The 26,040-nt window shown below is 39.3% G+C and overlaps 1 protein-coding gene and 1 pseudogene across 4 annotated transcripts in view; both read right to left on the bottom strand.

Moving 5' to 3' along the window:
* Positions 1–3,550: 3,550 nt before the first annotated feature.
* LOC116593628 lies at positions 3,551–4,444 on the bottom strand (annotated as a pseudogene).
* Positions 4,445–7,108: 2,664 nt separating this feature from the next.
* The window catches only part of MASTL (microtubule associated serine/threonine kinase like), a 35,961-nt gene continuing 17,029 nt past the window's right edge, over positions 7,109–26,040 (bottom strand). Inside the window, exons 5-13 of one of the 4 annotated variants that reach the window (XM_032349701.1) lie at positions 25,206–25,312; positions 24,832–24,982; positions 21,526–21,698; positions 17,715–18,863; positions 15,679–15,817; positions 12,272–12,286; positions 9,550–9,663; positions 9,366–9,467; positions 7,109–8,055 (exon numbers count right to left, since the gene is read on the bottom strand). In XM_032349701.1, the coding sequence (XP_032205592.1) occupies positions 7,898–8,055; positions 9,366–9,467; positions 9,550–9,663; positions 12,272–12,286; positions 15,679–15,817; positions 17,715–18,863; positions 21,526–21,698; positions 24,832–24,982; positions 25,206–25,312 (2,108 nt within the window). In that variant the 3' untranslated portion in view covers positions 7,109–7,897. Of the gene's footprint in view, positions 8,056–9,365; positions 9,468–9,549; positions 9,664–12,271; positions 12,287–15,678; positions 15,821–17,714; positions 18,864–21,525; positions 21,699–24,831; positions 24,983–25,205; positions 25,313–26,040 lie in introns of all 4 variants that reach the window. The other 3 variants (XM_032349700.1, XM_032349703.1, XM_032349702.1) reach the window with 3 other exon arrangements.

Consider the following 26,040-nt stretch of genomic DNA (forward strand, 5'->3'; position numbering starts at 1 on the left):
CTCTTAGTTAGAGCAGGGCATAAGGAAACCACGAGAAATAGTTTAGTACGATACCAGTTTGCTAGGGCTGCCACAACAAAGTACCATAGGCAAGGTGGCTAAAGCAGTAGTAAAGCAAATTTAGTAGTAAAGCAGTAAAGTCTGCAGTCTACAAGTCCAAGATCAGCATATGGACAGGGTGGTTTCTTTTGAGGTCTCTCTCCTTGGCTTATAGATGGCCATCTTTAACCTGCAACTTCACAGTCTTCCCTCTGTATCTGTCCTAATCTACTTTTTTTTCTTTTTTTAAGATTTTATTTATTTATTTGACAGAGAGAGAGAGATCACAAGAAGGCAGAGAGGCAGGCAGAGAGAGAGGAAGGGAAGCAGGCTCCTGCTGAGCAGAGAGCCCGATGTGGAGTTTGATCCCAGCACCCTGGGATCATGACCTGAGCCGAAGGCAGAGGCTTTAACCCACTGAGCCACCCAGGCGCCCCCTAATCTACTTTTCTTATAAGGATGTAGTCATTTGGTACACGGCCCACACTAATGGCCTCATTAAACTCAAGTATCTCTTTAAAAGACTTAAAATACACTTACAGTCTGAGGTACTGAAGGTTAGGACTTCAACATTTTGGGATGACACAGATCAGATCGTGTAACAGGTACCTTGGGAGGTTGTAACAGTGGGTCTCTGTTGCTACCCCCTAGGTCTCCAATGATGAGGGGAAGGGGCATTATCAGATGCCACAGACAGACTGGGACTGTGGAGACCATTAGTTTATACAAGAGGCAGCCAGCCGACCTGGACCCACCTGTGGGAATTGATATTCCAACCTCGGTTTCTTTCCCTTGGATCTCCTGAGATACTCCCAGTAGCGAAATCTAACTGGAAACCAGAGTCTAGGGGAGTGTGTTGATGTAGTCAACACTGGTCAGCTTCCCAGGACATACAGCAGGCTGGAGAAGGGTGCCAAGGGATCTGGAGGGGCAAATGAAAGATCTACAGCACAGTAGGTACCTCTCCTTCTGTGCATGCTCCGTATCCTGTTTACCTACAAAGAGGAAAAACCTACAATATTTGGCAAGAGGGAGGGAGGGCATATTCAGAAGGGTGTGTGCAGTTGTGTGTGGGGGGGCGCTCTAGTATTCTGCTTCTGATATGGAATTCAAGGAATTATTTTAACCATTCCTTTTGACCGTTACTTTGAGATGTTTCTGGTCCCTACTCCTGACTGAACCTATTTGAGGACTTTTGTAGTGTAAATTGGATTTACTTTTAGCTATCTCCAAGACTCCCTGAGGATTTCATTTCCTAAGTTTTTACTACTCACCCATTTGTTTTAAAAAATTTTTATTCAAATTCCAGGTAGCTAACATACAGCGTAGTATTAGTTTCTGCTGCACAAAGTAGTGATTCAACATTCCCATTCATCACCTAGTACTCATCAGAGCAAGTGCCCTCCTTAATCCCCATCACCTGTTTCCCCATCTCCCCACCCATCTCCTTTCCGCTAACCGGCAGCGCGTTCTCTACAGTTTAGAGTCTGTTTCTCGGTCTATCTCCCTTTCCCCTTTGCTTGTTTGTTTTGTTTCTTAAATTCCACATATGAGTGAAATCATATGGCATTTGTCTTTGACTGAGTTATTTCACGTAGTATAATACTCTCTAGTTTTATCCATATCATTGCAAGTGCCAAGACCTCATTCTTTTTGACGCTGAGTAATATTCCTACACACACACACACACACACACACACACACACACACAGGCGTGCGCATGCGCACGCCCCCCTCCCCCACCTCTCGCATTCATCAATAAGTGGACACCTGAGCTGTTTCCATAATTTGGCTATTGTAAATGATGCTGCCATAAACATAGGGGTGCATTAGCCCTTTAAATTAGTATTTTTGTATTCTTTGGGTATATACCTAATAGCACAATTGCTGGATCGTGGGATAGTTCTATTTTTAACTTTTTGAGGAACCTCTATACTGTTCTTCAGAGCTGTTGCACCAGATTGCATTCCTACCAACATATAAAAGGGTTCCCCTTTCTCCACATCCTCACCAACATGTTGTTTTTGTGTTGTGATTTAGCCATTCTGGCAGGTGTGAGGTGACATCTCTTTGTAGTTTTGACTTGCATTTCCCTGATGCTGAACGATGTTGAGCATCTTTTCATGTGTCTGTTGGCCGTCTGGATGTCTTCTTTAGAAAAATGTCTATTTGGGTCTTCTGCTCATTTTTAAATTGGATTATTTGTTTTAGGGTACTAAGTTGTATCAGTTCTTTATATATTTTGAATACTAACCTTTTATCAGATATATCATTTGCAAATATCTTTTCCCATTCGGTAGGTTGCCTTTTACTCTTGTTGATTGGTTTCTTTGCTGTGCAGGTTTTTACTATGATGCAGACCCATTAGTTTATCTTGTTTTTGTTGCCCTTGCCTCTGGGGACATATCTAGGAAAAGTTAGTACAATGGTCATCAAAGAGGATACTGCCGATGTTCTCTTCCAGGATTTGTGTGGTTTCAGGACTCACATTTAGGTCTCTGTTCCACTTTTAGTTCATTTTTGTCTAGGATGTAAAAAAGTGGTCCAGTCTCACTGCTTTGCATGGTGCTGTTCAGTGTTCCCAACACCATTTATTGAAGAGACTGTCCTTTTCCCAGTGGATATACTTTCCTGCCTTGTTGAAGATTAGTTAACCATATGGCTGTGGGTTCATTCTGGGGTTTCTATTTTATTCCATTGATCTGTGTGTCCATTTATGTGCCAGTACCAGTACATGTTTGATTGTAATATAATTTGAAATCCAGAGTCGTGATATCTCCCACTTTGCTTTTCCTTTTCAACACTGCTTTGGCTATTTGGGGTCTCCTGTAGTTCCATTCATATTTTAAGATTGTTTGTTTTAGCTCTGTGAAAAATGCTTTTAATATTTTGATAGGGATTGTATTAAATGTGTAGCCTGCTTTGGGTAGTGTAGATATTTTAACAATATTTGTTCTTCCTAACAGTGAAGATGGAATATCTTTCCATTTTTTTGGTCATCTTCAAATTAATCAGTTTTGTAGTTTTCAGAGTATAGGTCTTTTATCTCTTTGTTTAGGTTTATTTCTAGATATCTTTTTGTCTTTGGTGAAACCGTGAATGGAATTGATTCCTTAATTTCTCTTTCTGTTGCTTCGTTATCGGTGTATAGAAATGCAACAGGGGGCTCCTGGGTGGCCCAGTTAGTTAAGCATCTGCCTTCAGCTCAGGTCACGATCCGGGGTCCTGGGATTCAGCCCCACTGGCTGCTCCCTGCTCAGCGGGGAGCCTGCTTTTTCCTCTCCCTCTTCCCTTGCCTGTGCTCTCTCTCAAATAAATAAAATCTTTCAAAAAAATTCATTTTTACTGTTTTTATACTAGCACTTTTGATCTCTCCTTTCCAATTAGGGTACCCTTTAATATTTCTTGCATGGCTCGTTTAGTGGTCACAAACTCCTTTATTTTATTTGTCTGGAAATTCTTTATCTCTCATTCTATTTTGAATGATAGCCTTGCTGGATAGAGTAATCTATTTTTTTTTTTTAAACATCACAAATAAGGTTTTTTATTTGTCACCATTAAATGTCTGAATTTTAAACAGATTCCTGGACTGGTAACTCATATCCATCAGCTTGTTCAACTTGAGCACCTGTATCATCCCCAGTAGCTTTTCCAGAACTACTACCTTCATCATGAAGCTCCATGTGCTTTCCCAATTCAAACTTGGGCTTCTTCGGCGTTTTTTACTTTTTTAACGAAGACATCATGGAGTGGATAAACAGACTGACAACGTTTTTCTCTATCTTTTCCAATGCTGTCTGGAATCAATTTATCGACCACTACTTTCAAGTCATTTGTCTGAACCTCTTCAGTCATGATCTCCATCATCTTTTTCCGAATTTGGCGGACCTGTTAGTGCTGAGCATAAGAGGTCTTCTGAATCTGATTATTGCGTTTTTTAATAAAATCAATACAAAACAGATGAAGCAAATAACCATTGGTAGTCTTGACATCAACATGAGCTTCAATCATGGTCTGCCATTTTTTGACCATGGAGCACATTTTGTCCTGGATGAGATCCGTGCCATGGAAATTGGGTAGTTTTTGCCCTGAACATCCTCAGTAATTAGCTTGAATTTTCTAAATGCAACTTCGTCATTCTGCAGATCAGCAAGGCTCACTTCAAAAACACGACCCTTGCAGCCATCAGATACAATTATGTTCCTTGAGTTCTTATGACTAATGTTTTTCCAATATTTCTTATATTGAACATAGCTGGTGCTTTCACCAAATCTTTCTTAGAAAACAGATCAACCACTTTCTTCCTGGCTCCCTTTTTGCTGCCTTTTGTAAGGCGCTTGTTCTTCCCGACCGCTAGGGCACTGCTCAGGGTGGATAGTTTTCTTGACTGCAGATTTTTCTCCGTTCAGCACTGGAATATAGCACACCACTCCCTTCTGGCTTGCCAAGTGTTTTTTGGGAAAATCTCTGGCTACCCATATGGGTTTTTCCTTGTAAGTTAATGACTTCTTTTGTTTTGTTGCTTTTAGGGTTTTGCAAATTTAATTACAGTATTGCAGCGAGAGAGGGAGAAGCAGGCTCCCCGCTGAGCAGAGAGCCCGATGTGGGGCTCGATCCCAGGACCCTGAGATCATGACCTGAACCGAAGGCAGAGGCTTAACCCACTGAGCCACCCAGGTGCCCCTAATTACAGTATTTTTAAAAAAGATTTTATTTATGACAGACAGAGATAGTGAGAAAGGGAACACAAGCAAGGTGGGGGAGCTGGAGAGGGAGAGGGAGGCTCTCCGCTGAGCATGGAGCCTGATATGAGGCTCAATTCCCAGGACCCTGGGATCAAGACCTGAGCCGAAGGCAGATGCTTAACCGACTAAGCCACCCAGGCACCCCGTAATTACAGTATTCCTTGATGTGGGGCTCCTTTTATTGATTTTTTAAAAAGATTTTATTTTTTCATTTGACAGAGAGAGAGATCACAAGAAGGCAGAGAGGCAGGCAGAAGGAGAGGGGGAAGCAGGCTCCCTGCTGAGCAGAGAGCCCCATATGGGACTTGATTCCAGGATCCCAAGACCAAGGCAGAGGCTTAACCCACTAAGCCACCCAGGCACCCCCTTTTATTGATTTTGATGGGAGTTCTCATTGCCTTCTGTATCTGGATGTCTGTTTTCCTCTCCAGATTAAGGAATTTTTCAGTTATTATTTCTTCAAATAAATTTCTTGTCCCCTTTTCTCTTTTTCTTTCTTTCTTTTTTTTTTTTTTAAGATTTTATTTATTTATTTGACAGAGAGAGAGATATCACAAGTAGGTGGAGTGGCAGGCAGAGAGAGAGGCAGGCAGCGAGAGAGGGAGAAGCAGGCTCCCTGCTGAGCACAGAGCCCGATGCGGGGCTCGATCCCAGGACCCTGAGTCAAAGGCAGAGGCTTTAACCCTCTGAGCCACCCAGTGCCCCTCCTCTTCTCTTTTTCTTCTGGGGATCCTATAATACAAATATTATTACATTTGGTGGAGTCAATCAATGAGTTTTCCAACTCTATTTTCATTTTGCATAATTCTCTCTTTTTGTTCAGCTTCCTTGCTTTCCACTGCTTTGTCTTCTAGGTCATTAATTCATTCCTCTGCTTCTTCCAGCCTTTTAGAAGCACATTTCTAATCTCATGGATTGCACTCTTCATCTCTGATTCTTTTTTAACTTTTCTCTATGGCCTTCTGATGCCTTCTATTCTTCTCTCAAGCCCAGTGAGTATCCTTATGACTATTGTTTTAAATTCTAACGGGCATGTTATTTTTATCTATTTTGTTTAGATCTTTGGCGGCGGCCTTACCTTGTTTACATCTGGGATAGATTTCTCTGACTTCTCATTTTGTCTAAGTCATGGCCTTCTTGTCTGTGTTCCAGTTTAGGTCTCCTGCTCCTGACAGTAATGGCCTTATGAAGATGTCCCATAGTGTCCACAGCCTGGTGCTTCAGGGAGTGCCTCTGGTGTGTGTTGTGTGCACTCTGCTGTTGTATTGTTTTGGCTGCTTTGTCCTTGAGACCAGTCATCTGCAGAGGCTCTTTGCCTGCTGTGGGCAGTGTTTGGTACCATGTGGTGAGTTTTAACTAGGTGGGCTTCGGTCTGCTTGTAAAACGAGCCTCCACTGGAACTGACGTCCTGCAAAACTCTGGTCGGGAGATGTGGCATAGGCTGGGCTTTGTTCTGGTCTGCGGAGGCAGGGGGGCCCACAGTGGGACTCAGGCAAGCGTGACTGAGAAGAGTGGTTCCACCAGAGTGCAAGGGGAAGGTGCTTGGTGTAAGCAAGTTACATAGTCAATATTGGTGCCACAGTGCTTCCTGCAGGGGCTTGGCTCTGTGTATATGCTGGGCCGGGGGTGGGGGAAATGGCACTAGGTGGCTCCTCTGTCCCTGGAGAGGTGTCTCCATGAACTCTGCCTCTCAGGGACAGCTCCAAGGAGAGGGAGTATTCTCCCCACCATGTGCCCCGGTGCTCTTCAGATTGCTCTTTCCAAGCTCTCTGCTCCCGGGGTTGTTTGTCTTCCCTCGAGGAGCAGCACAGTGCCTTTGGGCTCTATCCCAATCAATCCTGCTGACTGGAAAACTCCAGGCTTTACGGCCTCCTATTTGCAAGAACTCATGAAATTCAGCCCCTCTTGTTTTCCAAGCGAGTGGCTATGGGGAAAACTTCTCCTTGTGCAATCTAGTGTGCTCCTCTCTCTTGCCCTTCTCCGTGACCACAGCTCCCGCCCCTCCACAGCAACCAGGATCCATTTTCTCTCCTAAACCTTGTCTCCATACTTCCTAGCTTCTTTGATGTGGCTTCTTTTCTCCCTTTAGTTGTGAAGCTGGTCTGTTCGTCTTCAGGTCTATTTCTGGGGTATTTAGGATGATTTGATAGTTATGCAGTTCTGTTCACGGGACAAGGTAAGATTAGGGTCCTCCTACTCTGTCACCATCTTCCTTTGTCTCTGACTACTCACTCACTCACTGCTGGGCAATGAATTATAACGAAGTTGAATCTTAGTATGTAAATATAATTAATAGAAGGATATTGACAGATAATATACTTGAAGTATTACATTTATTAAGCAAAAATAAATTATTTATTTTTAAGAATCAGGTTGTTTCTTGTAATGTTGCATGTGTTTTAAACAAATTCTTTTAAGATGTAAACAATCACATGTTTTATTAAAATTGAATAAACTGTTAAAATTGCTATAGCATATCACAACTTAAGCTCTCCAGTACAATTTTAAGCAAATATATATCATAAAGAAAGAACCAGAAGCAGTCAAGGCAGCAAGACTGACTTGCTGTAAGACTGTTTCATAGTAAAGTAAGCTAAAGCCTCTATCCTTTTTATTCCTCATTCCCTAAAGGAGTTACACTACCAAGTGAAGGAATTTCCCAGCCGCAGTTTTGAGGCCACAAATGCAAGCTTAAATGATTGCTCTTGAGACTTCCACTTTTGTAGGCAATCATGTCCACATAAATTACAAAAAAACCGTATGATTTTGTTATTTTAACACCAAAATGAATGGTGGACTGAAATCAACATGTGAAAGAAAGGCTCAAAGCTTGTTCCTCTTTTAACAGAGTAGTGTCATTCTAGTTTTACTGATGCATTAATTTTCATAAAGTGCAGCAACAAAATAAATAAAGTGAAAAAAGTTTTGAAGATTTATATACAACTCTGAGATTAAGATAAATTACTGACTGTGTTCTTGCGAGACTTTTAACTCTGTGGAAGCTCATTGATCCAAGTAACATAAAGATTCTTTTTCCCCATTAAATCAATCTGCTATGAAGGAGTATATGACAGCTTATAAAACAAGATTAGATTAAAAGGAAAATTTATGTGCTATAGACTAAATCCAGATACGGTCAGGTGCTGAGCATTATTTCTGGCTTCAAAATAGGAAGTATCTGTCTCACCATCTGGTTGGGGTATGAAAGGCATAGTTTGATGTTGCAGATTTTCCCAGTCCACATCACTGAAGAGAGGATGACATCTCAGCTCTTAGGAAAAATATAAAACAAAATAGATTATTATGACACCATTACCTAAGTAAGTACTGCTTCACACATATGTCTGTCTCTCTGCAACCATGTACTACATATTGGCACACATTGTCATTTTGTCTAACACTTGACACATGACAGGTGCTTGGTCTGTATTTGTCAAATGAGTGAATGAATGGTTTGCCTTATCTTTCTTCTCCGTACTCTCTCCTAGATGTCATGATGTCATGGTTGTATCTCATTACCTTAGGTCTCTCCCCTAGAGAGTAAGTTGTACAAGCACATGGATTTTAGTCTGGTTCATCCCTAGGGTACCTCCAGCACCACAGCAACATTGCCTGGCACCTAGAAGTCACTCTATAGGATTTGTTAAATAAATAAGTAAACTGTTAATCTTATTAGAGGGAACACCTAGAAGCTGATACAAGTGACACATTACTAAATCTCATTTTTCTAAATACCTTACACCACATAGAAATGCATTTGGGGACATAACTCCTTCTTTGTGTCTATGTATACTTCATTACAAAAAGGATTTTAGGGCAGCTGACATTAAACCTAATTTGAATCTAAATTAAACCCAATGAGTTCTTCTAGTTTCAAAATTGGAGTTTAAAATACGCCTGCATTGGTAAAAACTATTGAAGGGTCATAAATATATCAGATTTATCTTATTTGAAACAATCTAGCAACTGATACATTTCTTAGTCAACAGTGATATCAGAAATGAAGCAGTAAGATATTTCAGAAGAGAGTTTTTATAAAAAAATTTCCTCTGTTGGTCAATGAATAACTTTATCAGGCTTTGAAAAAACCCAAGACACTGACAAGATAAGATTGCTTTAAGGTACCTGTTTGAGATTAAAAGAATTAATGAATATTAATTCAGTGAATGAATATCCTAACCTGATGTACTGAATTTTAATGCAGAATAAGGACAAATATATCAATGCATATTTAGCGGCAAAAGTAAACTGAAGAAATGTTTAACCAACTTAGCAGTCAGATTGTTTGTAGTATTGTATTAGTACTTGGTATCATTATTACCATTCATTTTTTTTTTTTTTTTAAGATTTTATTTATTTATTTGACAGACAAGATCACAAGCAGGCAGAGAGGCAGGCAGAGAGAGAGGAGGAAGCAGGCTCCTGCTGAGCAGAGAGCCCGATGCGGGCCTCAATCCCAGGACCCTGGGACCATGACCTGAGCCGAAGGCAGAGGCTTTAACCCACTGAGCCATCCAGGAGCCTTATTACCATTCATCTTAAACAAATCAAGGATAAGAGTTTGTTAACACAAAACCTTACCTTTCATTCCAGCTCTCTTTGCATTATCAATAGTTAAAAGTATTTCTACTGCATTTTGAGCATTATCAGATAACTTTTCTTCACCTTCAGGCCAAGGGATATCTATAAATACAAATAGCTTGTTAATCATTGTTCAAATATTACACAGAGATAAATACATCTATCTTAATAGAAAAAGAATCACCTCTTTTCAGAATATTCTGGAATACTTGTTGTGGTGTTTCATCATTGAAAGGAGGAATTCCTGTTAGAAACTCAAACAAGCAAACTCCAAGTGCCCACCAGTCTACTGCAGGACCTGGAATTTAAGAAGGAGTAGTTGAACTTGTAAGCATTTTGTACAAATATTTCATCAACTAAAATGTTAATATATGGATATTTGGGCGCAGTCAAGGCATTCATTTCCTAAGGTTTTCTTCTAGCTCCATAAGGTGCAAAACCCCAAATTATCTTTATTTCCATAACATGGCAATTACTTTCCTTCTCTATTCTCCAAGAAGTTTAGATTAGTAATTATCACTAATTACTGGGTGTAGCTCAGTGGGTTAAGTTGCTGCCTTTGGCCTGGATCATGATCTCAGGGTCCTGGGATCGAGCCCCAATCGGGCTTTCTGCTCGCCAGGGAGCCTGCTTCCCCCTCTCTCTCTGCCTGCCTCTCTGCTTGTGATCTCTCTCTCTGTGTCAAATAAAGAAATAAAATCCTTAGAAAAACACAGCTAGTCAAAGAAAAGTTAAAGCTATCTTTCCTTTGTTACTCACTAATGACCTCTGGTATTCTGGATATTTACTTGTTCTAAATCCTAAAACACAACAAAGAAATACATTTAATTTAAGATTACTCTCTAGGGACGCCTGGGTGGCTCAGTCAGTTAAGCAGCTCAGGTCATGATCGCGGGGTCCTGGGATCGAGCCCCATATCAGGCTCCCTGCTCAGTGGAGAGCCTGCTTCTCCCTCTCCCTCTACCTGCCACTCCCCTTGCTTGTGCTCTCTCTCTCTGTCAAATAAATAAATAAAATCTTAAAAAAAAAAAAGATTACTCTCTAAAATAGAATACTTGTCAATTTCAAATGGAGGAGGATAATAACATTTAGATGATTTTGTACTCCACTAATTTCACATGGGTATGAGATGAAGTAGAATATTTATACTATTTGGAGAACAGCCTAATTAACAAGGGAAAACCTTAAAAACAGTGTTTTAATGTTCCCTTACTCCTTTCAAAAACAGAGAAGGGCAAATTAGTTTAACAAAAAATATTCACTTAAACTGGCTTGAGAAGGTAATTAAGAGGTAAATCTTAATAAATACGTAAAACTGATTTCTAAATAAGATCTTTACTGGAGGCATCATCTATATGCAAAGATGTTTCAATCAATTATTTTAAACATGACCTTATAATCTGTTTTTTTATATGTTTGCTTAGTTCTATGAAAAAGTATTTCCTAAGCAAAGCTTAATTTTAGTCAAAAAAATATTAACTTCAATATAAACTTAAAATAGGGATTCTAGTTTAGTACTAAATGTGTTTGAAAATTACTCTTTAAAATGAATTTCATGGGATGCCTGGGTGGTTCCATCAGTTAAACGTCCGCCTTTGCCTCAGGTCATGTTCCCAGCAGCCCCACGCTGGCCTCCCTGCTCAGCAGGGAGTCTGTTTCTCCCTCTCCCTTTGCCCCTCTCCCCTGCTCGTGCTCTCTCTGCTTGCTCTCTCTCTCTCAAGTAAATTAAAAAAAAAATCAAATAAAAAAATAAACTGCTATAAAATCAATTTCACAAAATTTATCACTGTGGTTAAGTAACTGCCACCATTTTATTTTTTTTTTTAAGATTTTACTTATTTATTTGACAGAGATCACAAGTAGGCAGAGAGCTGGTAGAGAGAGAGAGAGGAGGAAGCAGGCTCCCTGCTGAGCAGAGAGCCCCATGCGGGGCTCCATCGCGGGACCCTGGGATCATGACCTGAGCCAAAGGCAGAGGCTTTAACCCACTGAGCCACCCAGGCGCCCCTACACCATTCCATTTTAAAACAAGTAGGAAAGCACTGTAGAATCTGCCATTAGGAAAACAATCGCATGCATTTACAGTGTGTCTTCATTGTAAGCCATGTAATCCCATCTTCCTTAAGGAACATAGAATATAAATAGTCTATACATTTCTATTTTTATAATAATCACTATAAAAAAAAACCCACACAAACCACCTCAGTTAGTAGGCCTTTTAAGGAGCACTGAGAAAGAATAGATAGTGTAACCAAATAACAGAAAAGTAGGGGAGAAGTCAGGAAAAAACATCCATCTTCATTATTTTACTCAGGTTAGAAATTAGAACCCTTTTCCCAGCTCAGCCAAAATATACTCATGTCAAAAACTTCCATGATTTCTCCATGGATATGTCACACATACCCATGTATTTGAGTCAAAGTCTAATAAGATCACATATGATGATAAATTGTAGGAATTATAATACATGCCATTAGCCAGAAAAATAGAACAAACTTGTTTTACACTATCGGTTTTCTAATACAAAACCCCCATCTGTAATTTTTCCATTGGTACTGTTATGCCTTTCTGTTTTCTAAACAATAATGGGATTAAATGAGTAGGAAAATTTAAGCCCTTTTGTTGGTGCTAATATTAATATTTTTTATTAAGCCTGTTTTCTGGGTTGCAATAAAAAGGCTGTATCTTTACGCTCTGACACTTGAAACGTTATTTTAAAAATGCTACTGCCTACATTTGTTTTCATAGAGAACATTCTCTCTGGATGTCCTCTTGCTTAGAAGACAGAATACATTTGGTATTTCCTAAGATGAAAGGGAAAAAATTATTTCATGCAATGTGATCTAGTTATACTTTGACCAGTTTAATTTGCTTTGCCGTATTACTTTATAGAGAAGCTCACTCACCGGAAGGCAGAAATCCTGCACAGTAAGAAAAGAGTAGTTAGGTACATTGGATTAAAATCATGAGTTTATTCTCACATCATTCATCCAACTAGATCCTAAATATTATGCGAGACACAAGGGTCACAAAGATAAAGAAGAAAGAGAGCTTTCTTCAAGAAGAAAACAACCTACTCAAGGAGGGACAAAACAGATAATTTCGACACAATGTTAAGAGAAAAGAAGTAAAAACAGCCTAAAAAGCCTTGGGAAACTCTGGCCAGAGCTCCTAAGTAATTGGCAGTGGGGGAGGGGGGAGACCATGGAGGGCTCAGAGAAGTCTTAGCTGTCCTCAGCAAGATCTTTAGAAACAGAGAGGTGAATGTAAGAAACAAAGTTGTTACAGAGACTGTCCTTGAGGCCTGGGATTTGGGAAAGAAATATAAAGCAGTGATTTTTCTTTTTCAGTTATAAATTGCTTTGTACTGGGCTCGGTGGTTATAAATTGCTTTGTACTGGGCTCGGTGGGTTAAGTGTCTGCCTCTTGATCTCAGCTCAGGTCTGGATCTCAAAGTAGTGAGTTCAAGACCTGCGTTGGGTTCCAAGCTGGGTGTGGAACCTACTTTAAAAAAAAATTGCTTTGTATTATTTGTTGTTTTAAGAATGGTGTATCAAATATTTTACAGAAAATGAAAATCTTAAAATAAATCACTAGATAGCTGAGATAACTAGATGTCCCATTAAAATAGAGGCAAGATCCTAAAAAGCAAATCTTTATACTTGAAGCTTACTTTTATACTGTATCCTAAGCAGAGAAAACATATGTTATAGGAAATGAGCTAACAAACCTGTGACTTAGCAACAGAGACACTGTACAAAAATCAGTTAAGTGCTCAGAGGAACTTAGTTGCTTTGGCTGATAAAGGGGAATTTGAAATGTGTCTCAACACATTTAGAGATTATTAACAGTTTTTAGTGAGTGCTACCAAGGAATCCTTCTGGATTCTCTCGTCTTGAGAAATTTTCTTAAGCTTTTATAGTGGAGACAAATATAATAACATAGGTAAAATGACATATGCTTTAAACAGTTTCTAATAAAGTGAGAGACTTGAACAACTGCTTCTCCATAACTGACCAATGGATGCTCTGTGAAAAAGGTAACATTTGAACTGATGATGAGATGAGAAGAAATTTAATGGGAAGAGGATTGGGTTCTGGCTTTTTTCAACTAAGGCAAAATACTTGCACAAAATAAGGAAAACCTGAAAATAAATGTGTCTAAGAAGTGGAATGGGAACATAAGACCTATAAAGGGATTCTTTGAATCTGCCTATGCCTCAATCGTAGACCTCCCAGACTCCAGGACTATGTGTGCGAAATACATTTTTGTTCTTTATAAAAGAAATAGAGATTCCTTGAGAGACAAGGCTGGTATAAGAGCTGAGAGCCTCCGATGCCGTGATCAGTAATCTGGATTTTATTTTGCAGGTAGGAAGGAGCCAACATGGTTTTCAAGGAGAGTAGATGGACTGACCACTTTCTGTTTTAAGAGTGAAAGTCTGGTGGCAGTGATTAGAGACAAGAGGATGAAGTTGATGGCCCAGGAAGAGAGCTAGTAAACTAATGAAAGGGAAAGAGGACATTCTCACAGAGGATAGTGGCAGAGATGAAAAGATGAGAAGAAATTCTGCAGGGACAGAACTGACTGGATTTAAATGCCTAAAGGTAGGGGCAATGTCCGTGTCATCACAAAGATGGCAGATTTGAGAGAGTGAATGGAGGAAGAGCAAGCCAGACCCGTCCCATTTTGACATACAGCACTGACTCACCAGTGAAATGCTCCGTAGGTCCTTTCCCCATGTGTATGCAGCCTAGAGAAAGTCAGGAGTAGAGGCAGGTCTCTGGGGAGTATTGACAAGGGTCTGACGGCTGAAGTCATGGAAGAGATGACATTGACCGGAAGCAGGGGTAGGGAAAAAAGGGAAAGGGCAGGATCATGAAGAATCTCCATATACTGAAGAGCTAAGGAGGTGGCAACAGAGGTAAAAGGAAGGAAGGAGACTGAGAAGAGGCTGGTAGATGTGACAAGAATGACAGCATTGATGACTGTTAATAAAAAAGTGCCAGTTAGGGGCACCTGGCTGGCTCTGTTAATAAGAGTGTATGACTCTTGATCTTAGGGTTGTGAGTTTGAGCCCGATGTTGAGTGTAGAGATTACTTACAAATAGAAATTTTGAAAAAAAGAAAGTGTCAGTTAAATGGTAGGGATAACAATCAGATTGCCAGGGCAAAAATAATTAGGCAAAGTTAAGAGTCAACCTTTGAGAAGTTAGGTGGTGGGGAAAGACAAGGGTGGAAGCTTATTTGCAGGCTAAAGAGAAAAGGCAGCATAGAAATAAAAATAGAAGGGGCGTGCGTGTGTGTGTGGGATGGGGGGGGTGGGGTGAAGATGAGACAGTTGGATCACGGGAAGGAGCCCCAAGAATAGGGAAGTACCTGACAAGATCAAGAAGATGACCACATTAGGGACTGAATTATGTCTGCCTGAAAAGACATGTTCGAGTCTTAACCCTGAGGTCCTCTGAGTGTGCCATTTGGAAATATGGTCCCTGCAGAGGTCACAAGGGAGTAGGGTGGGTCCCTAATCCAATATGGCTGGTGTCCTTATAAAACACAGCCACGTGACCATGGAGGCAGGGGGAATGCAACATGTTGGTTTGAGTGAGGTCCCTGCAAGCCAAGGGTTGCTCGCAAACCAGCAGAAGCTGGAAGGGCAAGGTCGTTGCCCTACACATTTCAGAGGGAGCATGGTCCTGTCAACACCTTGGTGCCAGACTTCCGGCTTCCAGAACTGTCAGGCAATCAATTCCTGTTGCTTTGAACTAACCAGTTTGTGGCACTTGATGATGTAGCCCTAAGAGACCAATCCAGTTCACTGCAGATGGCAGGAGGGGAAAATTCTTCAGAGAGAGAAAGGGGAATAAAGAGGCTAGGTAGAAATGCCATCCTGGTCTTCCTCTGCTGCATCCCGAAGATGGCTCACTTCTGGCTTGACCCTTGTGGTGAGGGGATAAGTGAGGGCGAGCTCTAAACAGGAATGTGCTGCTGCAGACTGAACAGAAGTTCTTGTTCAACTTTGTATTCCCGAGCCAAAGCTGGTGAGATGTTTTGAACTAAGCAGAGCCGCTGGATGGTGGGGCTGCTCGGGGTCACTGAGAGTGAGCAGGAATGCAAAGGACAAATGGCTGCATGCCTTCTTTTACCATAAGAAATGCCATATTTATGAGAAAAACAGTATCACATGAGTTCCTTTTCTTTTACTCTCTACAGGTAATCCAAATACCAAAGTAATTTAGAATAATTTTACCTCAAAAAAAGAAAATGTAGTGATAGAGAACACTTCAGAAACTCAAAGACATGGAAGCCTTACCATGGGCCCTGGCCAGTAAGAGCTCAGGTGCGAGGTAGTCCGGGGTTCCAAGAATCCGCCCATCATCCATGGGGGCCGCCCCTCGCCTCACACTCTTCGGAGTTCGATATGGAGTTCCTGATTTGACCTGTTTCGGGGTCTGCTAATTTAAAAATAGTTTACAATAAATATCTTCTTTCCTCTTCCAGTGAACAGAAATGCTAAAAACAAAATCAAAGCTAGGCTGCTGGGCATAAAAGACCTACGCAAATTCCTGATCGGTTTTGAAAACGGACTCATGACTAATATTTCGAACAGTCTTGATATCTGGTGAAATGAAATAGCTTAGATAAGACCAATTATTTCAGTAACATCTAGATATGCAAGAATGAATGAAGAAATCCGTAAGGAAAATTTCTTTCTCAATAGCATGGACTAATACGAACTTCAGAATGGTCACTAAGGGATGATGTTGTGGCTTACAAATGATTGAATTATTGGGACAACACATCAGCTGGTACTAAATATAAATAACTTCTTGTGCTAATTGGTATTTAAGTTTTAAAAATATTCTGTGGTTGGGGCGCCTGGGCGGCTCAGTGGGTTAAGCCTCTGCCTTCGGCTCAAGTCATGATCCCAGGGTCCTGGAGTTGAGCCCTGCACTGGGCTCTCTGCTCAGCGAGGAGCCTGCTTCCTTCTCTCTCTCTCTGCCTGCCTCTCTGCCTACTGTGATCCTCCTCTGTCTGTCAAATTAAAAAAAAGAAAATCTTGGGGCGCCTGGGTGGCTCAGCGGATTAAAGCCTCTGCCTTCGGCTCAGGTCATGATCCCAGGGTCCTGGGATCGAGCCCCGTATCAGGCTCCTCAGGGAGCCTGCTTCCCTTCCTCTCTCTGTCTGCCTCTCTGCCTACTTGTGATCTCTCTCTCTGTCCAATAAATAAATAAAATCTTAAAAAAAAGAATAAACTTATTAAAAAAAAAAAAAAAAGAAAATCTTTAAAAATATTCTGTGGTCTTACAAGGATTCTGTGAGACAAGCAGAACAGGTGTAAGCATATTCTACAGAGAGATAAGAAACAGGCTCTGAAGAAAAGGGACTTCTACGTCACTCAGCAACTTCTGAATAGAAAATCCCAACTCTTGTGACCCTAAATCAGGGTTTGTACTTTCAATTTTATGTTGCCTCTCCAAAAAAAAAGGGAAAAAAATGAAACTTTGGGTTTATTAAGATAAAGGTTTAGAAAATAAAAACAATATAAGATTTGAAATATCTATTTTCCAACTATTTTCTATAAAGAAAAGAGATAATCTATGAAAGTCCTTAGAAGGGACTAAAGATAGAGTTAACTTTAATATTGTATTTTAGAGTTGCTATTTTCAAGTGAAAATACATCACTGTAAATATGTGATTGAAAATATGTGAAAGACTAGGGTTCCCTGGGTGGCTCAGTCAGTTAAGTGGCTGCCTTCAGCTCAGGTCATGAACCTGGGATCCTGGGATCAAGCCCCGAATTGGGCTCCCTACTCAGTGGGGAATCTGTTCCTCCTCTCCCTCTGCCTCTCCCTGCTGCTTGTACATGCATGTGCTCTCCCAAATAAATAAATAAAATCTTAAAAAAAGAAAAGAAAATATGTGCAAGTCTAGAGCGCAAATGAAGAAGGTGCTATAATTAAAAATAATAAATTGCTACCAGCTTTACATTTCAGCAGCAAAACCTCCAACAATCCAAAGATTCCCAACCAGCAGAACAGAAAATCTCAGATAGTCTAGGTAAGAGATAAGTACCTAGCCTTTATAGTTTTCTGTCATAAAATCAACAACAAAGTGTTAGAAAGGGGTGCTTGGGTGGTGGCTCAGTGGGTTAAGTGTCTGCCTTCGGCTCAGGTCATGATCCCAGGGTCCTAGGATCGAGCTCCGCATGGGTTCCCTGCTCAATGAGGAGCCTGGTTCTCCCTCTCTCACACTCCTGCTTGTGCTCATTCTCTCTCTCTCAGTGTCAAATAAATCAACTTTTTAAAAAAACAAAACCAAACAAAGTGTTAAAAAGTTGGAACATACCTGATATGGCTTATAGGATGCTCCTTTTTGATTAGGGGTTATAGCCATGGGATATGAACCGCTATAAACGCAGGAAATATCCATTGCATCTAAAGAGGTAATGCTCATTTTGGATGGTTCTGAGTTATTGGATGCATTGATATGGCTGTTAAAACTTCGAAAAGCTACAGCATTTCTTTTAGATAAGGTTAATGTTTTCAGCACCTCTGAAGATGGAGCTAACATTTTTTGGCTACTATCTTGGACAACAAGATTCTCATCGCCTTTTGGCAAGGTATTTTCTTGCCAGCTGGGTGATACGGTAAGTAGGTCTTCAATGTTTGATTCTTCAAAAGAGGATTCTTTGATGCTTTTATCTGGATCCAAGGACTGCCTTTCTAATGAACTCTCCATGATAGAAATTCCAGGAAAAGATGAATCGGAGTCCATACACATACTTTTAGAAGCTCTCTCGTCATCGGAACATAGAAAACTTGAACTTAGGAGGTCTTTCTTATTATTCTTGTCACAATCCTCATCCAGTTCACATAGAAGGTTTTTTGCTATCATTGGGATAGGTGATTTTTCTGGGGTTTGTGGTTTATCAGTGAAAGAATTGACCATGTTCTCCTTATCAGCACAGTCACCTTGCTGACCTCCGCACTCTGATAGCTTCAGGTCTTGGACTTCCATTGTTATGCCTGTCCTTTGGTTTATATAACCATCGTTCATTTCATTTCTAGACTTATGCTCTATACAGTTTTTTTTATTCTGTATGATGGTCTGACAAGGACTAGAGTCAACTAACTCAAAAGTTCTTTTAAAACTTCTTTTCTCAAGGTGCTCTGCAGTCCTATCACCAGGATCTACATCCCACTGATCTGACTGGTGAAAACCAGACTGTGCTGGGTCAGTGGCCACATGAATATTATTTATATCCAGTTCTCTTGCTTGCCAAGAAACTTCCTTGGGGAGGCATTTTTTGGCCAGGTTTACACAAGAGCTTCCAGTCTCAGGAATGGTACTGCTGTTATGAATGGGAGAAAGGGCTAACTCAAGATCCTTTTTATTGAAACCTTGGGTCTCGATGGCATTGGTTGATTTTGTACATGAAGGCTTTTCTATTATATTCCAACTCATCACTGTAGAGCCCGGTGCATTGTCACTTTCCTGAGAGGGAGGAAAAAACACTATTTTTAGTGTATAACGCTGAGATTCTTGAACCTTTTAAAACCTCTGTTGAGGGGCACCTGGGTGGCTCAGTGGGTTAAGCCTCTGCCTTCGGCTCAGGTCATGATCCCAGGGTCCTGGGATCGAGCCCCACATCGGGCTTTCTGCTCTGCAGGTAGCCTGCTTCCTCCTCTCTCTCTGCCTGCCTCTCTGCCTACTTGTGATCTCTGTCAGATAAATAAAGAAAAAATCTTTAAAAAAAAAAAAATAAAAAAAATAAAACCTCTGTTGACTTTGGTTGAATAAATGACCCCATAAACTACTATGCTATCTAGTCCCACTTTCCCCTGGAACAAAAGAACAATAACAGAGAATTAAAGAGCAATATAAACAATTAAAGCATGTTTTTATATATATTTTAAGTGAAACACTAGTCTAGAATTCAAATAAACTAGTCTTTAATATGTCTTTTCATTATTTAATATGTATTTGTATAATATGTATTTGATATCCTAGAATACATGTTTGATACACATTCTTTAAATAGGACAAATTAATAGGCAACATTTTCAGGCAAAATCAAGGGTAAGGCTATATTATGTTTATCTCTGCTTTGCAATAGGGGTATAGATGATTCTGTTTTGAATTACAAAATGCACAGGACTTAAAATATAGTTAAAGGAAAATTACAGACAAAAATTTTGTTAATATAAACAGGTATCACCTTGTATAAGTATAATAAAACCAAACCGATAAAGATGAAGCTAAATTAATCATAATTTATAGTTAAAACTCCAAAATAACAGGAATTAAAATCCACTGTCAACAAGATAAAATGATGCATTAATGACAAAACTTTTTTTTTTTTTTTTAAAGATTTATTTATTTATTTGACAGAAAGGGACACAGTGAGAGAAGGAACACAAGCAGGGGGACTAGGAGAGGGAAAGCAGGCTTCCCTCGCTGAGCAGGGAGCCCGATAAGGGGTTGGATCCCAGGATGCTGGGATCATGACCTGAGCCGAAGGCAGACACTTAATGACTGAGCCACCCAGGCGCCCCCAAAACACTTTTCTTAAAATCTGTTTGAATTCCAACTATCTGCAGGTGTTTTTCTGTGATCAGAGCTTTTTACCGAGTATCAAAAATTGGTACACGGTAATCAGGGTTTTTACAACATTACTCAGTAAGAGTGTGTCTTCAATAAACTCTAACCCTGCCTGTTTTTGGTATGTGAAAAATCAAACTTTATTAACTTACTTAGTAATAATAAGGAATGCTTATTCATGAATAACAATAACAACAATCCCTAAATTACAACTCATAGATCTACAGACAGAGATCATCCAGGGATAACGCCAGGGTTTAGAGGGTCGGGTCCATTCTCACTCCCTCATCATAACTTGAGAAGCACCACTATAATGCAATCATTGCATTCCGCCTGGATACAGAAGTAGTAGGGAGAAGGTAAGGGTGTGTGTGGTTTGAAATATTATACAATATGCTTTCTTGAACAAGAAGGAGGTGAAATAACAGTATTAGGAAAGGAAATCTGTTTATCATGTAGCGTGTATTACCTGTAGAGCAGCCTATAAGAGAAGGAGAAAAGATTGAGAAACACTGCCTTGACTAAAAAATAATCTGACCTTACTTCTAGAACACGAATATCCAACAATGAAGAAAATCATATTACTGATAATAAGGAGTAAATACAATCCAAATTATTCACTTGAACAGAAGATTTATTCTTTGTGTATTACTATTATTCTAACCTAACATTATTTTATCAGCACTCTATGAAGGAAACTTCATAATTTAAAACCTCAGTTCAAGGGCACCTGGGTGGCTCAGTGGGTTAAGCCTCTGCCTTCGGCTCAGGTCATGATCTCAGGATTCTGGGATCCAGCTCCACACTAGGCTCTCTACTCAGCAGGCAGCCTGCTTTCCCCCCTCTCTGCGGGCCTCTGCCTACTTGTGATCGCTCTCTCGGTCAAATAAATAAATAAATTCTTAAAAAAATAATAATAATAAAATAAAACTTCTGTTCCTCTCACCTGCAATACTTACCAGTTTTAATAGCTTAAAAAAGGCAAAAGCAGAATATATACTTAAGTAAATAACTTTAAGTAACTCCATTCACTTAGCAAGCAAATGTCCTTAAAATAAATACTTTTAAAGGCACACATACATTATCCTGTGGTCTAAAAGTTATTTCTGATCTGAAAGAGTTATCATTCCATTAAATGAGAAACTGGAAGAATACCGTATAGAAGGAGGTAGTATAAGTTTTAAAATAATACTTTAAAAAAAAAAGCACAATAAACTAGTGTTTATGTCATGGTAGGAAAAAAAAAAAAAAAAAAAAAAAAAGACCATCTAGATGCCCTGAACCAAACGTTTTCTATCAATTCTCTGCAAGCTCACTATATATTAATTACAAATAATTCTGCATTTGAATGTGAAATGAAATATTTAAAAATAATTTGACTGCTGGGTGATAGACCAGCAGTCAAATTATAGTTATTATAGTCAGATAAATAGAATATACAGGCAAATAAAGACTACCTTGACTGCCATTCATGTAACAGTTTCATTTCCTTACAGAATTTACATGGCAAAGTGTAAAGCATCTCCATTGTAAATGTGATATACGAAACTCTCACCTGGCAGCCCTTCTCCCATCTGGGACTGCTGTGGCTCTCAGACTCCACACTGGATACGAAGGTATGCGACTGGCTGCTGGTGCTGGATGTAGCCAGCCTTCTCCTGGACTGCAGGAGATTAGACGTTAGGCACTTAACGGGCATCCCGGGATTGGAGGCAACTGTTTCCAGACCTGCAGGGAAGAAAAAATATTGGAGCAATGTCACATTTTTCTGAGTTCCTCACTGAGCCTGAATCTTTCCGGATAATTAGGCAAAGTCTTAAGTATTGTACATCAGAGTTCTGTCTGTGCAAATATTATCCAATCTGCAAGGACAGCTCAGATAAACATTCATACATACAAGTACTTTCATGGATATTTAGGGAAAAAACAAACCTACCTCAACATTCACAAGTGAAAATGAGGACAAAAAGGAACTAAGTTATAATTAGGAAGAAATCCATTATCTACTTAGAAACTCCTCTTGATAAGAGAACATTATTGATAGGCTATATCCAGATATGATATAAGATTGGAATGTGACTAAATTTACTCAGTTCAATTTGTATTTAATTAAAACCATTGCTTTAGGGGCACCTGGGTGGTGCAATCAGTTAAGGGTGTGACTCTTGGTTTCTGCTCAGGTCCTGGTCTCAGGATTGTGAGATGGAATCTTGTGTCGGGCTCCACGCTTAGCACAGAGTCTTGAGATGCTCTCTCCCTCTCTCTGCCCCTCCTGCCTGTGCGCTGGCTCTCTCTCAAATAAAAAACATAGCTTTATTCTAATATTGAGGTTTATGTGCTCACAAGTATGTTGTGTTTTATACTACTGGGTAAGATACCTAACAGTGAATTGCTAACAGCAGGCCAGGACAAGAAAGCAGCAGCACCTACATGATATATGTATATCATATAATGATGTTAACAACTATTGTTCCTGAACTTATGAGACAAAACAGGCAACGACGCTTTTATGAAAGATATGTGCATATATAGATTTTCTATGTATATAAAAATATGTTTATTTTGTTTTTTCTTTCCCTAAGAGGGTGAACACACGACTTTAATTTCAAGTAAATTCCTACAGTTTTTTGATTTAATGAATCTTGGAACTTTAAAACTAGAAATAGAATTTCAGTGGCCATCCAGAACGTTTTTTTGATACATAAACCCTCTCAATGAAATTCCTGAAACTCACTGGACACTGACCTTGATATTTGACTAAACTGCTCAGCTTGCCTCCCCCTAGTAATATGGAAATTTGTTTCTACCCCAATGCCATGTGCATACTGTATATTGGCTAAGGAGTTCTTTCTATATCAGTGATACGATCAGACCATTCCTTTCTTTGGAACTTGTGTGTGTGTATGTGCATGTGTGTGTATGTTTTAAGATTTTTTTTTTTAATTTGACAGAGATCACAAGCAGGGGCAGAGGGAGAGGGAGAAGCGGCTCCTTGCTGAGCAGGGAGCCCAATGCAGAACTCAATCCCAGGACCCTGGGATCACAACTGGAGCCAAAGGCAGATGCTTAACCATCTGAGCAACACAGGCGCCCCTCTTTGGGACTTTTGATGATTCCCTACAGCTTCTGGATTCCCTGTAATGACACTTGATCCTTGCCCATCTTCTTGCTAAGCTTCCTTTCCCATTGCACATGCTTCCCATTCTCACATTACACATTTAGTCCCCATTGTCTGAAGATTGAATACTTCCAAGTGTCAGTGCCTTTGCTCATAACTCTATCTAAATGCCCTTTTCCAATACACTTGGAGCTACTACTATATCTTTACTGAGAACCATTCCTGATTTTCCCATTTAGCATTTAACACTTTCTGTGTTGTATCACAATATCCTCCTTATGATTTTATTGTAGAGGCTTGCTATTGTTATTCCTTTACACATGTAATCAACACAGAATTATAAGCTCTTCTGAGGAAAGGACTTCTCTTACTCATCTTGATATCCACTGGGTGACCAGTGCAGTGCCTTGCCCTGGTTGACTTCTGATTAGATTAAAAAAAAAAGACTAAGGGAGATGTAATTATTTTCACTTAAGAGTAAGGCTATAGGGACGTGTGGGTGGCTCAGTTGGTTGAGCGGCTGCCTTCAGGTCAGGTCATGGTCCCGGCGTCCTGGGATCGAGTCCCACATGGGGCTCCTTGCTCGGCGGGGAGCCTGCTTCTCCCTCTGCCCCTGCTGCCACTCTGCCTGCCTGTGCTCGCTCTCTCTCTCTCTCTCTCTAGCAAATAAATAAATAAAATTAAAAAAAAAAAAAAGAGTAAGGCTATTAAAAAAAAAAAGAGTAAGGCTATAGTAACACCTGCATATTCTGTATTTTAGTAGTTTTGTATTTATCAAAGATATATATGTTTTTCAGCCATTTTGATTTCCACAGAAGTGATTTTGACAGAAGAATTAAGACTCAATGACTTTGGAAGAAAGGGTCAATGGACAGAAAATTGTAGTTGAAATCAGGGATTGGCTTTCTCACTAACTAGAGTAGAACTAAACATTTTCAAACATTAGTTTTCTCATTTATAAGTGAGATATCCTGGATATGTGCGGATTTGAGGACCAAACTGAAAATGAGGTAACATCTATGAAAACATGTAACCCTAATTGCTCTATAAAGCATCGTTATTCACATTCTCAAGATAAAGAACATCAAGTGCAGGGAACTAAATCATCCACCATTGCTAAGTTATGAAAGGTGAAGTTAAGTGCTCTCCAGATGTCTCATTCTCTTCCTCTATTACTTAACTTCTGTTTTTTATTGTGTCCCAATGAAAAATTTTATCTTTACTTCAACTATTTTATTTCAAAGTCTTTTGGAAATAATTTTATAAAGACAGACACAAAATATTATATATATATATATATATATTCTCAACATAAAGATTTCCATAGACCCAGTACAATGAAACTTACCCAATGGTCATTCTAATACCAAGCTAACGGAAGGATCTCTCATTAGCTAGGGATTTTAATCCATTGACTTAAAGATCTAAGTCTTTAAGTCCTTAAGCACCAGGCTGGTTCAGTTAGTTGAGCATGTGACTCTTGATCTTGGGGTTGTAAATTCCAGGCCCATGTTAGGTATAGAGATTACTTAAAATAAAAATAAAATCTTTATTTAAAAAAAAAAAAAAAGATCTGTAACAATCTGTGTCAAAAATGGCATTTACATGAGGAAATATAGGAATGCCACAGATTGTTCAAATATTTGTATTTCATACCTATACTAGAAATTTAAAAGTTAAAAAACACTTTTTTCCTCAAAAGACACATTTAATGGAATAAACTACTTTTTCTTTTATACTCACATGAATTTAGTAGTTTGCTAGAGTAAGGAGTAGCATCCCTGTGATCTACAGACATAGGACAAACTAGTCCTTGAGAAAGCTGCGATGTTTCAGATACATGGGTTGAAAGAATATTTGCAGAGTCTTTGTTTCTTTCTGCAACTGGTGTGTACTATTAAAGAGAGAAAAACAAAAACAAATGCTAAGATTTACCTCTACAAAAACACCACTTAAATACATAAACTGTTATAACACCTAAGTAGATAATGTTAAAGTAACTCAACATGCTTGATACTTAAATTTATTTTGAACATTTATTTTAGAAAAGGATTCAATTTTAAACGGCAATCATGAAAGGGCACGTTATGTGACTTTTTTTCTAATCAAGTACTTACAAATCCCAAAGAGCTGATGAGAGATAACACTTGTCCTGGGGTTCTTGAGTAGTCTTGTCTAGGTTTAGCCATTGATGGTGTTGTAAGGATATCCATCATATTGATGTCTGTGTATAGAAAGAAAAATATATGAAATTCTTCAAAAACTTCAATGTCATTGACTTACTAGTCGAAAATCATCTGTTCAGAATTTTGTCCCCCACAATATCTATAATACTGCTTATGTAAGATGAACATATCCAGAGAAGCCACCATGCCACAGTATAAAAATACACAGCCAATCAGAAAGAGTAAGACAAATAATGTATGATCTCTATTATATATGGAATCTTAAAAAACAAAACTAAGCTTACAGGTCCAGAGAACAGACTGGTGGATGCCAGAGGCAAGAGGTGGGGACAGGAGAAATGGATGAAAGGGGTCAAAAAAAAAAAAAAAAAAAGAAAGAAAGAAAGAAAAATTTTTCCCTATTTAAAAAAAAGCAACTGACTGAAATCATGAAACTTTGATAGAACAGAGTCTTGCTCTGGAATGACTAGAACACAGTGTAATGACCTAAATTAGGGAGTACTCAGTCACTAAACAAGAGTATTAGCTAACTGGCAACAAAATAATTCTTGATAAATCAAATACTAGAAGAGGATGTGGTAAGAAAAATTAAGAAGGAATATTAGGAATATAAATAAAATTCCAACATCACAATCTATTTAAGGAATTAGTACAAACTATGGGCTCCCCTGTGAACTAACATGTGCAAGTATAGGTCAAGATAGAAACTGATACAGAATTTTTATCAGTTTCAGTACATAACTTTGTAAAATAATTCAACATTCAC

Source organism: Mustela erminea, chromosome 6 (assembly GCF_009829155.1).
Source record: "Mustela erminea isolate mMusErm1 chromosome 6, mMusErm1.Pri, whole genome shotgun sequence".
Lineage (NCBI taxonomy): Eukaryota > Metazoa > Chordata > Mammalia > Carnivora > Mustelidae > Mustela > Mustela erminea.